The 13,511-nt window shown below is 43.5% G+C and overlaps 1 protein-coding gene across 3 annotated transcripts in view; it reads right to left on the minus strand.

Annotated features, from left to right (window-relative positions):
• Window positions 1-1,216: 1,216 nt before the first annotated feature.
• The window catches only part of ARFGEF3 (ARFGEF family member 3), a 402,727-nt gene continuing 390,432 nt past the window's right edge, over window positions 1,217-13,511 (minus strand). For all 3 annotated transcript variants that reach the window (XM_069234334.1, XM_069234333.1, XM_069234332.1), the window contains 2 exons: window positions 10,961-12,176; window positions 1,217-1,541 (listed from right to left, as the gene is read on the minus strand). In XM_069234334.1, the coding sequence (XP_069090435.1) occupies window positions 1,350-1,541; window positions 10,961-12,176 (1,408 nt within the window). In that variant the 3' untranslated portion in view covers window positions 1,217-1,349. The remainder of the gene's footprint in view (window positions 1,542-10,960; window positions 12,177-13,511) is intronic.

A 13,511-nucleotide genomic window follows, 5' to 3' on the forward strand; every position in this document is an offset into this window, starting at 1 on the left:
CATTAGCAGACGCTCCAGAAAATTACAGAAACTCTTGAGAACTGTCCATTGACCAGCACATTTGGTGTCACTTTTTCAAAATTGACTACCTGCACTTGCACATAAAGGAGATTTAGGCCCTCATTCTGACCTTGGCGGGCGGCGGAGGCCGCCCGCCAAAGTCCCGCCGTCAGGTTACCGTTCCGCGGTCGAAAGACCGCGGCGGTAATTCTGACTTTCCCGCTGGGCTGGCGGGCGGTCTCGTTCAGACCGCCAGCCAGCCCAGCGGGAAAGAGGCCTCCACGATGAAGCCGGCTCGGAATCGAGCCGGCGGAGTGGAAGCTGTGCGACGGGTGCAGTTGCACCCGTCGCGTATTTCACTGTCTGCGCAGCAGACAGTGAAATACATGTAGGGGCCCTCTTACGGGGGCCCCTGCAATGCCCATGCCAGTGGCATGGGCACTGCAGGGGCCCCCAGGGGCCCCGCGACCCCCCCTACCGCCATCCGGATCTCGGCGGTCCGACCGCCGGGATCTGGATGGCGGTAGGGGGGGTCAGAATCCCCGCGGCGGTGCAGCAAGCTGCGCCGCCGCGGAGGATTCAATGGGGCCGCGGTACACTGGCGGGACCCCGCCAGTGGTGCCGGTCCGACCGCGGCTTTACCGCCGCGGTCGGAATCCCCATTGAAGCACCGCCGGCTTGTCGGCGGTGCTCCCGCGGTCCTCCGCCCTGGCGGTCAAAGACCGCCAGGGTCAGAATGAGGGCCTTAGTCTGGAGTGTGTGTATTACAATTAACCAATTAGTCAACCAATCACACTTCTCAGAGAGACCTCAACCAACAGTGAGGCACATCCCTTTTGTCTATTTATCTTTTGCACAGAAAAGGTTACCCCCCCAAAAGCAGAATGCGTGCTACCCCGCAATTATCAATTAGCAATAGGCTGTAGATTTCAACTGACATGAGAGCTAGGGACAGCTCTTACAATATAGCACATATATACACATATAGCAAGAGCACAAGGTACATAGTACATACAAAGAGAGGGTTGTCTGTCACTCTTGTTTAGTAGCAACTAGAAACCGTGTGGCCTTCTTGGCTGCCTGTTCCCTATATCCTTCATTTTCTTTTGAAAGCAAGGACTACATAAGGAAATACATTTGTTTGGCATACAGAATAATCCACACTAGCCCAAAATGACAGGGGTAACTTGTCATCCTTTTTCTCAGTATCGTGCAATTTTGGAATTCACAAACTCCAAAGACTCGACTTTACTCATGGTCTTCTCCAGAGAAAGAGGACACACTAATCTGGCAGTGTCGACTGTGGCCCTGGAATGGTGTCTTCAGAATATTCCATACATCTCCACCTTCTACACCATGATTTCATAGATTCGGCCCACTCTGCCTAGCCACTCCCTCACAGCCTGACGCACGCGGATGTCAGTCACATGGCAGGTCAGCTGGCTGACGCATGGGAACACGGCTGGCTGGAGGGCAGAGAAAGTTGGGTCTGGCAACATCTGAATCTGGTTGAGGACAGTGAGGATCATGTTGGTCCAGGCCTGAAAAAATATAAACAGGGAGTGAGAATGTAACTGCAAGCTCATGCATAGTTGAAAAGTAAAACAAAAAATATATGAAAACTAACATCAGGCTCCACCCATGCTTGCATATAAAAATAGACCAGTTCTCACCCAATGAAAGCATATACTCTTCTATCTATCCTTTACACTTAAATTATAGTAATACGAATCAGTGCAAGGCTTTAAGTGGGATGAAAGTAGTGGGGGGGGGGGTCTCCTGAAGGGGTGTGGCATATATCACTAAGAGTGTGGCTTAAGCATGTAAACCACATTTCTGTGATTCCCATAGTATGCTATCCGACCTGTACTTCGGTTCCTCTCTGAGCTTTCTTATATTGCATCTAAATATGTAACACAACAACTGATATAAATCTAAAACCAGCCAGGACTATTGGCTTTGTGGGTGGTTGTTAGATGTTGAAGATCAATGTGTAACAAAAATGATTTTGTCACAAATAATTAATATTGAAAATGTTTCAATTCTGAAATTCTGAGACTATGGATGACACCTTACTGGGGCTTCTAGAAGGCAGTGGCATACAAAATAATGGGGCCTTCCTACAGAATGTGATGAGGGGGAGTCTCACATATCTCACTGATATTCATTGAACTTGGGCTGAATGTGAACCCCTTGAAGGATTGAGGGCCCCTCAGAGGGTTGGGTGGCCTCCTGCGCTGCTGAAGGGGCCTGCTTTACCCCCTACTGGAAAGGGTAGTGGTCTTCCTAGTGTCTCAATCATCCCTGTTAAGCTCACTCTACATTAAACATATATGCCCTTTCTCTCTCCCCTCATCTTCTCCATCTGCATACCTTGCACCTCTTCCCTTTCCTATTCAGCACCCTTTTTTCACTCTCTCCCAAAGTAATTCCTCCTATCTTATTCTATTCACTACCCCTGAACACACACCGCGTCCACTTGCCTGTAAGCAATGATTTTTCTTTCACTTTCATCTTGTTAATATTTTGGCAACTGTGCAACTCCTTCACACCTTATTTGCGCAGATTCACCATTGCAAATGGAAAACATGAACATCTGCACATCGGCCAAGGATTGGGTGACCATGTATTGCGAACACTTTTTTGACTCACTGATGCACTGTGAGCAACTCGCACTGCCTTCAGCCCCAGCTCTGGAGCTCTCAGTCGTGGCTCGTTATAAACTCCAATGCCCTCATGTTCAAAGATTCCATTTGAGGAATCATAATTTGCGGCAAAAAAGAGTCACAATTTGCGATTCCTTAAAAAGAACGTACAAAATAAATCTGGTAGGTGTGGTTGCAACTTGTCCACCGACTCTTAACGAAACTATTTGTATTTTGAGAACTGACCTACGTATTCATGAATTGCTTTGTCATCATCAACAAGTGACCCACAATGATTCTCTTGGATTGGTATTGCTACATCTTTTGGTTTTCTGAGACCTAATATCACCCTCTCTGTTCAGCAATAGGGTAGCTTATTATCTCTTTAATATGGTTTAGCACCTCTTTCTAGAAAGTGTGTATTTGTTTGAGACGTCCATTGTGTATTGGCGACATAGCTGTCAACTGATCCACATGTCTAGCATGTTCTGCCACCCCTAGGTAAATCAGCTGTAATCGTTGCAGTGTTGGTACCAGTAAAACAGACGTTTGTAGCATTGTTCTTTATAGTGTCTTATTATGTACTCCCAAAGTGTATACCTTTCATCCTCGCTAACCTCCTTGCTCTCAGGATGTCCAGTATCTCCATTTATCATGTTTCATCTTCATTTAATTGTTTATAAATACACACAAGTGTCTCAAAGACTGGTAATTTTGTCATTGCCTCTTTGTTGGCTTGTTACAATACCCTGTGTTCTAATTAAGCATTGACTGTCTGCCTTTGTCAGATTAAACTCTTGCTTGCATTGGCTGATACATCCACACTCTCCCCTAGAAGACATGTGTCGTATAGTGCTGTATTGTTCCATTTCCTTCTTTGAAAATACCTCAGTTCGAGGGAATTTCAGCTTTTATCAGATTGGTGTGACTGGTGATGGTTGTGTACTCAGCATAATTCTTTAAGCTATAAAGATCCAAGTAAGCAACACTGTGTGTAATGGCACTGACACATGTGTTTTTATGCATCTTTCCGCTCAACACCCACATCGTCCTGCCTACCACTGCATGGTCCATGTAAGCCTTTTTATATTTTTCTCTAGGAGTCCACAATTGTCGGAGGCTCATGTGGGGAGCCTGAAAATATCTCCAGAGCTCCGTACAAGCCTGGCTGCTCTTAGGTCTCAATGCCATCATGATTCTCTTGGACACCCTCACCAGGAAAAATTCTCCACCTGAATCTTGTTCTCATCTCACTTCCATTGAGCAGTCTGGCCTCTCCACAATGCATACCCACCTCCTCGGCTGCCTCTTTCGGACAACAGAGGTTTGGTTCCAGGCCCTGTGTTAACCACCTGCCTCAACATCTACTACTACTCTTATCACAGAATGAAAACCTGGACTGGCACCATCAAGTGCACGGATGGAAAATAATTAAAAAGAGCACACCTCTCCTGCACAACAGCCTATGAGTGATGAAGATCCTAAGTTTGACTCCTACCTGCCCCCCAAGGAAGAAGACACCATCAACCAATTATTGGAAACTATCAATAGTTCTCCTCCTGTCTTGGCAAGGTAAGAAGAATTTGCTGGCTCTCCAGGTGAACCAACCCAGATGCTTTCCAAGCAGCTGCTCCACATACAACCTTGTAATAACCACCTTTAACCTAGCAAAGTTTGCTTAGGTCAACATCTATAACTTCCCAACTGACATCAGCCCCCAACATGTCCTTGACCAGTTGCCACCAACCCCCCAACACCTCAGTGCCCTTTCCAAATCCGGTGCAAATCCTTTCAAGATCAAATACCCCCAAAATCTTTCCAAACACGCTATGAAAAACTTGAAACACAGGACCTTGAGAGACTTCCTGGAAATTCTCTTAGCGGACCAACAGCACTGCCAATGCAAAGGCTCCCTCAAAACTGACCTCCTTATCTTCACACACAACACTGACCTATGGCTCAGATCCTTTCACAGTTTTCTCCCATTATCTCTCTAACATTGACTTTGAACACAAACTCAAATGCTGCTCCCCCTTTGGTCTCTCGGGCAACCTTTCTATATACATTTAAAACAATGGGAAGATCATGTTCCAAGCCAACAACACAATCCTAGACACAATCAACTTAATTTATCTCACCCTTAGGCCCTTTTACCATCCTCCATGATGCCTCTCTCCATCCACCTATAACACCCCTCACTCACTCTCCCCTTCCGGTCCACCCAGACAACTTCTCAAACCCCTAACTCTCCTACAATCTGATACGTCCCCTACAACCCATAGCTCACTGCCAATTCCAGACCTTGAACTTTCCTCCCACAAACCATCTCCGCACCATTCCTCAAACCATTATCTCCCACTCTGGCGGCCCTTGCCACTCTTTTTTCATCCCCGCAGTCAGACCTTATGTCTCTCCCTCCCTTCCTTTTTTGCCTCCTGGCCCAACATCTCCTAACAATAGATGCCAACAGCCAGCACCTCCCCCATCTTGCACCTCAACCCCTCAGAGTCCGTTCCTGACAGTCCACCCCAATCTTCCCACAATTACTGAACATAACTGGCCTCTGTTCAGCAAGCTCTTTTTCTCGTTTTCACACCTCTTCTGAAGAGTGGACATCTTCACATTGGCTCTACTCCAGCTTAGCGACTCTCTGTCTTCCTATCCTCATCACCCCCTGCAGACCCTCCCCCAAACCTTGCCAGCATACTGAGAGACATACGCCTACCCAGACCCAAACCGACATAACCACCCCTTGACAACTCAGACCTACTCCATCTCCTAAAGTGTTCCACAACCTCCTCCCATCTTTCAGCTGGGGGTTGCCAGATTTGCACCATCATCTCTGACCGCATTAAAGCCCACACCGATCCCAGTGCACACTCATCCCCTCTTAACTTGATACATATCCCAACTACTCTCCCTGATCAGCCAAGTCAGAAAGACAACAGCTTTTCCCGGAACTGCATGCTACACAATTGTCGATCTGCAGTCAAACACTGTCTAGAGTTATCAGACTCTATCCTTACCCATATTTTTGACATCCTGTTCCTCTTGGAAACGTGGCTCAATGTCTCATCTAACCATGCTCTAGATCTTCTTCTTCTTCCTAATTACTTAATTTTGCACTGCAACTGGGAAGATGGACACAGTGGTGCTCTCACACTCATCACCAAAATCTCTGAGATGCTGAACCCTCCCAACATCTCACTTACAGTCTTTCGAAAGCTTGCTGGTGGAGCTGTCCACATCCACTGCCTCCAACCTCAGACTGAATATGATTTACCACCCATTGAGTCAAAACAACACCTTCACTGAGGAATGTATGGATTTCTTAACCTCTCAACTTACCAGCTCTGACAACAATATCTTCTTTGGTGACTTCAACATCCACTGGAGAGATGTGGGTAACAGTTATTTGGTTCTTTTACCTCCTTTCACAATGCCAAAGATCTCCAACAACACTGCCATAAACCTACACACCACAAATGTGCCATTCTGGATTTGACAATCTCCAATTCTACCTACCTAAAGACATATGACTCATCCTAATCGACTGGTCTGATCACATGCAGATCCTGTTCTCTCTAACTGGCTCTTACACCAAAACATATAGGCAACCCAAGAAAGAGAAAATTGGGTTTAGAGACACATACAACCTTGACACAGAAGCCATGGCCATTGTAACCCACCCTAATTGTGTTAACACCTCAGCTTGACAACATTTATCCACACCAAACCCTGTTTCTTGAAAGAGCTTTATGAAGGACAAAAGCTTATCAGAAAATATGAGAAAGATTGGAGAAAAGCACCACCTTTCCTCAGTCTGACTAAGCTTCGCAAAGCAAGAAAACAATACAAACACCAAATCCTCAGAGCCAAATTCTCCCATATAAGAGCCCTCATGAATTCTGCAAATAGACCGAAGCACCCGTTCGAGGTTATTGCACAGTCTACTAACCCCTCTATTACTTCAGCTCCTAGGCCATCCCTGGCCCGTTGCAATGGACCATTGCAAAGGATCGTGGATTTCTTTGGTAAAAAAGTTAGAGACATCCATATTTCGCTTCCCATCAACAACTCTCTTGAAATGGTTGAGTCTCTACAATGCAACGCACTACAATCATGGTTATTTCTCTCCAATCTCCGAGCAGGACCTACAATGAACTATCTCCAAAGTAAAACCCTCAAACCATAATTGGGATGCTATTCCAGGCTCTGTCAGCAAATCTCTTGCCAGACACCTACTCCTCATATGGATCACCATGATCAATTCCTCTCTCAAACAGGGCATCTTCCCTGCCGACTGAAAATGGGTCGAATCACTCGACTCTTAAAAAACAACCTCTTAATCCAGAGCACCTGAACAACTATTGCCTGGTCTCCACACTCCCATTTTTAGGCAAAGTCATCGAAAGTTGTGTAGCGTCCCATATGGCCTCACACATCCAAAGTACCAACCTCCTAGACACTCTCCAATCCGGTTTCTGCCAGGGTCACAGTATAGAAACAGCAATCCTCCAAATAGTCGATGACTCCCTTAGAATCCTTGACTCTGGGAACTCCTGCCTCCTGGTCCTCCTGTATGTATCCGCTGCATTCAACACTGTCAATAATCATGACCTCCTTTGTATTCTTGAACTACGCATGGGATTTGGAGGCACTGTTGTCAACTGGTTCTCCTCTTACCTATCCAACCGTTCCCAAATTGTGAAAATGGACAACTTGTTCTCGAAACCAGTCAGCGTTCACCAAGGTATCCCTCAAAGTTCAATCCTCTCCCCAACCCTCTTCAACCTTTAACTAGGAGCACAATGTTTGATTCTCAGAAACTCTAGGATTCTCTTCCACCTATACACCAACGATACCCATATATACTTGAAAATCTCATCCCTGGAGGATGTTGCCCTGCTTTCAAACATACTATTAAAGATTCAAAACTGGATGTCCAACCAGCATTTAAAACTCAACTCAAATAAAACAGAATTTCTTTTAATCTCAGCTCCAGAAGCAAAAATGCCAGTACAAAAATGGATTGCCAACTTTCCTACATTTGAAGGCTGCCCTACCATTGTCAAGAGTAACAGATCAATTAGTATCCCCCTTCATAATCGTCTTAATCTTCACAAACACACAGCAGCCATGGCCACCAGCACACACCACCAACTTAGGCAGTGTTGGGGGCATCAAACAATTGATTCTGGAACAAGACCTCAAAACAGTGGTGCAGTCTCTCGTTCTCTCTAGACTAGACTATGGAAATGCCCTTATCTCAGCCATTCCCAAAGTTCGCATAGGCCCACTGAGAGCAACACTACATGCTGCAGCACACTTCATCCTAGGTCTCAAGAAATATTACCACATTTCCCCTGCCCTGTTAACCCTCCAATGGCTCCCCATTGACGTGCAGGCCCAATTCAAAATCGCTTGCATTACCCACAGAGCTCCCCCTCACTCTTCTATCTAAACAAGAAACTGAAAATCTCCAGAACAAATAGGGGTTCCAGAAATGTCCAATCCCTGCTCCTGGAACGGCCCACTTTCAGACGAGAACAATACATGAACCAGTCTCTGGTAACGCCACTAGAATCTGGAACTCTCTGCCTTCCTCACTCCATCTAACCACCTGCCTAGCAACCTTCAAAAAGAACCTCAAGCTCCTCCTATTTGAGAGACACCTTGCTTAATTTACCCTCAAACAGACTTATTTACTTTCTCCACTGAGCCCTGACTGCCTTCATTCAACTGTTCATGTCCTCTGTACTATTGTTGTAACTGTCTCTTGTGGTAACTCCTGTATACATACACTGATTCAAACATCTGAGTTTAACTACTATTAATGTAACCCACTGTAACTCTGTATCCTCTGTGTTGTAAAGTGCTCTGATGCCTTCGGGCCACATCCGGGCTATATAAAATTGCTAAAATAAAATTAAAAAAAAACATTTGCCACCCCTTGCCACAGAAAGATCTCAGTCTACCTCTGCAGTATTGTAATTTCATTTCTGAGAATTGAAAAAAGGAGTGCCTGAAAGAGATACAGATGCCTCGGCAGATCATTCATTATCTTAACTCTAGCTAATACATTCATCATAACTGTGGCTGAGAGACCCATCCCTAACAAGAACCTGTCTGTTTTAAGTCCACCTAAATAGTTGAGTGAGTATTGTTTCCCACTCCACTGGGATAATGTTCATTATATATTTCACATGGCCTCTTATTCACCAACTGCATGATATGTTTACAATGGGTGCTGAGACAGTGTTTTCTTTTTAATTATGAAGAGATAAGACACAAGCTCAGAAGTGTTTTTTTTATAAATGTTTTTAAGACATATTGAATTAATGATAGAAGTTCAGTGTTAATGTGCATTTTTGGGATGGAACACTACGAGTCATTATTGATAAACAATTAGTAGTCCTCATTTGCTGCAAATGCAGGATCAACCCAAAAACCAGATCAATTCCACTGTTTTTAATCTATTTTAATTTTACTTTTTCTCCTTATTCACCCACACATTCTCACATACCACCTCAAACCACTTCTTTAATAACACATATTTGCTTAAAGGTCTGCCAAGACTTTGGTCCTAAAGAAAGCCACCAACCCTGCTAGCTTTAAATAATGATTGCAGCATCCCAGCCAGCTGAAGGATAAAAGCAAATGATTCCACCCCATGCCTGCCACTAAGTTTTAATGTTGCTGAAATTAGACCAACATAACATTTAATATTAGGTCTACCACTATGTTATTATAGTTACATAGGTGCCCAATCATTCCCTCAAAACTGGAAAATCTATGGTAATGACACTGGAGAAGGGCATATAAAACAAGAGACTAACCACCTCAGAAGTCTCTTGACAAGAGTTCCTATTAAAGGGCCTCCCATGGAAAAATATCTCATCCAGGGTGAGAGCCAAGTTAGCACTTTTGTGGGTGAGGATTCAGCGTCCTTTAATGAAAAAATGGAATTTGACTATCCTGGCTCCACTGCTATAGATGTAATATGAAAAAATCAATACTACTTTCCCTCGGAAATCATTTCGCTTACACCTTTTGTTTATTTGCAGTAATGGCAGGGATGTTATACACAGAGACTGATACATTGCCTCCTCTTGATTACTAGCCATTCATTTTTCCCCTGTCGTTCACTGATAAAACCACGATCAAAGATTTTTTTTTCAATATAGCTGTGTATTATATAAAAGGTTTAATTGTTTGGTGGAGTAGTTGTAGACCTCTCTTTGAGAACTACCCAAGTAGAAATTTGAAGTCACTACATCCTGCTGGTATTGAGTTGTTTTTAGCATTAAATATTACTACCCTGATGCTCAGCATACTACTCTTTATGCTCAGAGCAATAAATTCACCAATTGTTCTGTCTCTGAAGCGGAACTCTGCACTGCTTCTTTTTTGTATAATCTCAAGTCTTATTGCATCACAAATGTCACTGAATAAAACCTCTGGATGCTGCATAAGTCTTTTGCCCTTTGCAGAGGCAATTAAGGCTCTAGTCTGTAGTACAAGAGCTTCTTGGAAACTTTACGAAACATAGCTTGTTTTAATTGGTCAGACCAATGTGCATAACTAGATTGTTTGATTTAAAGCTCATATTATTTGCAAAGGTCCAGTTATCTAGCTTCTCTTGGTGTGTTATTTTGCAGTAACTTAGCCTCGTTCATCAATTTTGTGTCATCAGCAAATTTTAAAACAAAGATGTTCTTTACTGGATATTTGCATATTTTACATAACATCAACTACAGTACTAATCCCTAAGACATTCCATGCAATACACTTCCAGAATATGCTGCTATTCCTTTAACTATTACTAAATAATTATTGTTACATACGACAATGCTATTATGGATGAGTTAGGAGAGTCTTTCAGAACCACTCTTCTCCTGCTGTGATATACCCTATCTCCTTGGAGTACAACCTTTACCTTACTCTACAGAAAAATAGATAATTATAAGTATTTTGGATCCAAAACTGGAACCAACACCCCGCACTAATATTTAGAAAGTCATTAAAGTCACCTAATACACTGTATGTGTAGCCACTGGATGAGATAGCATTAAGGATTTCTGGATGGACTCAGGTTTATAAAAGGGTCTTAGAATGTTTTTGTACATGTTTAAATTTGCTTTCAGCAAGGTGATGTGGGAGTTGGTGTAGATCCTTAAAGGGCTTCTTGACTTGCTCAACATTTGAGCTTTACCCCAGGAATTATATTTAAAACAACAGCTTATCATGTTATATCTTTTTAGACATAAAGCCACACTTGTTCTTCCATACCAATATTTAAGAATATGCCATACCATTATCTGCGCCTCCGCATCCCGTACAGAAATGTTCATAGTGCTGACTGTTGAACCCGAACGAGACCTCTTGCCTTGTCGCAATATTTCTGGACCTGCGCTGAAGGAGTGCCTCATTTGACTTTGGTCACCCAGATGCTGAGGTCGCTGAGGCATGGGTGAATCCTGGCCTCTTGCGCACAACACGTCTCCCTTCTTATCTACTTTGGAATCTTTAACAAACGTAGTCAAGTTATGCTGCTGCTTTCGTTTCTTGTACTCAGTCATGAGCTTCGATATGGTTTTGTCAGTGGCTATTGTGTAGATCTTATTGCCAGCACTCTCCCACCATTCTTTCTTCTTGCCTTGCTCCTTGGCCTCCAGTTTATGGCTTGGTGGCATTACCCCTCCTATGACCCCCGGAGGGGTCATATTTTCTGTAAAGTGGTCCTTGTATTGAATTCTGTCATCTTCTGATGGGGTATTCTTTCCAGATAACCCTCCGGTGGATGGGGTGGAGGATTCTGACTGGAAAGATGGCAGGATGAAAAATGGATCACCTCGAAAAATGGGGGGTTCTTCGGCGCTGCTCTCCAAGTCGAGATGCATTTGTATATAATTATTACACAGCTCCATGATCAGTTTATGAAGCCTCTTAACCAGCCACGCCCAATCTGCATTGCTGACAGGCTGAACACTTAGAGATGGTATTCTGGTTCTCCACTGCCTTTTCTCTTTCCCTCTAGGTGGACTCACCTGAGCAGTTTCTTCAAAAATATCTTCATCCTCTGAAGAGCACTGCTGGGAAGAATCTGTACTGTGCTCTTCATCCTCAAAGAGTATCTTCTTGACTTGCTCACCTGTGATGTGCTCCTGATTGGTGAGGAGAGCACATATTAGAGCCTGGAAATAAATGTTGAAGCTCATTGCAGATTGGCGGTAGAGGTTGGCAGCCCCACCAATGCCAGAAACCTTCATTAGAAGGCACTTTAGGCCAGGTCGAGTATCAAACTCTCGGGCAGTCCGGTATGAGTCTAGAAGTAGATCAAAGATGACAGCAAGATTCTGCATTGATATGTATCTGAGGAAACCAGCAGGTCTTGCTTCTGACACGGTAGATGTTTTCTCATCGGTTTGCGTGGGCCCTTTGACAAACTCTTCCAACAGGACATCGTACAAATTCTGAAGAAGCACTTGGTGGGACAGCAGACTGACTACAATGGTCCTAAAAGGGATGCTTTAAGAAAGAAACAATATGTAAGTGTGAATAAACCTATGAACTTTATAGTTAACAACACACTTAGGAACATGTTTAACATCATTGTTAAGCTGTTGAAATCATGCAGGTTTCAGCATGGTCAAATTATGTATTCTGTCTGTGAAATCCAGCAATAATCATCTGATGTTTTTGTTTAGATTAAATTGAGTTAGAAATATCTCGAAAAAAAAGTTTGTTCAATTAATCATTATACACCTTTTTAATGGAAATCTCAGGGATGAGGATCAATATGGATAGATATTGTGCACACTACATTTAAGACTCTGAATAGCATAATGTCAGAAGGACAAAGTACTTTAAGTAATTACATTTTTTCTGGGCATGCATTTTCAATCAGTCCACAGGTGGATCAATTTTTAATCAGGTTTTACTGGTTAGAGAACCTGCCTGAGTCCACCTGGAAAATGAGTCAATATTGTGTGGCAAAAACAAAGTGACATCTATGTCCTAAACAAGGGACTACTTAAATCAAACACTGATCGATTTGAATCACGGTTTCTACTCTCAATCAATTTATTTCCACTATATAGATTACCCTCTCAGATGGCAATATTTTAGAATCATTTAATAAACCAATTAAAGGAAAATAACTACAATGTGTGCAAGTCTGTCATATTCTTTATCAGGAAAGTTCTTACTAAAAGGGCTTTCACACCATATACAATAAAAAACAGGTGATAGAAATAAAATAGTAAAACAAAGATAATGTACACTAAAAGAATAAAAAGATAAGAAAGAAAGTGAACAACCTAGGATTTGGAAAATAAGATGTGGAAAGTGAAGGAGAGGGTGGGCCAACAAAAAAGAGAAGACCTTGAGAAGGATGGAATGAGGAGTGACATTTGTTTTTTGTTTACTATGACCCTTTTTTATATGTTCACTTGAATTAAAAAGTTGTTGGATTATTCTGTAGACGATAATGTATCGCAGTGGGGGGAAGGGGACAGACCTGCTCCAAGGCAGACAGCTTTCCATGGCACTCCGGTATGGCTCTCACTCTGGGGATCGGATTGGTAGCCTGGGGCAAGAGATAAGTGGAGTCGAGAGCCCTAGAGCTGATGAAGGAGCAGGACAAGGAATGGCCCAGTACTAGGCATCAGACCACTATTTCCAACCCTGAAAAATTGAAAGGTGACCTTTTCCCCTCTGCTGCAGAGGGAAGATTCAAGATGGTGCCCTGGCTCCTTCCGCAGAGCCAGAGACAGCCCAAATTATGCGGCGACCTGCAATCAGGGAGCCTGCTTGCAAACATGGGGCAACGGTCATTACGGCAGGCTGTCTGTGAGGAACCTG

This window comes from Pleurodeles waltl, chromosome 5 (genome assembly GCF_031143425.1).
Source record: "Pleurodeles waltl isolate 20211129_DDA chromosome 5, aPleWal1.hap1.20221129, whole genome shotgun sequence".
NCBI classification, from domain to species: Eukaryota; Metazoa; Chordata; class Amphibia; order Caudata; family Salamandridae; genus Pleurodeles; species Pleurodeles waltl.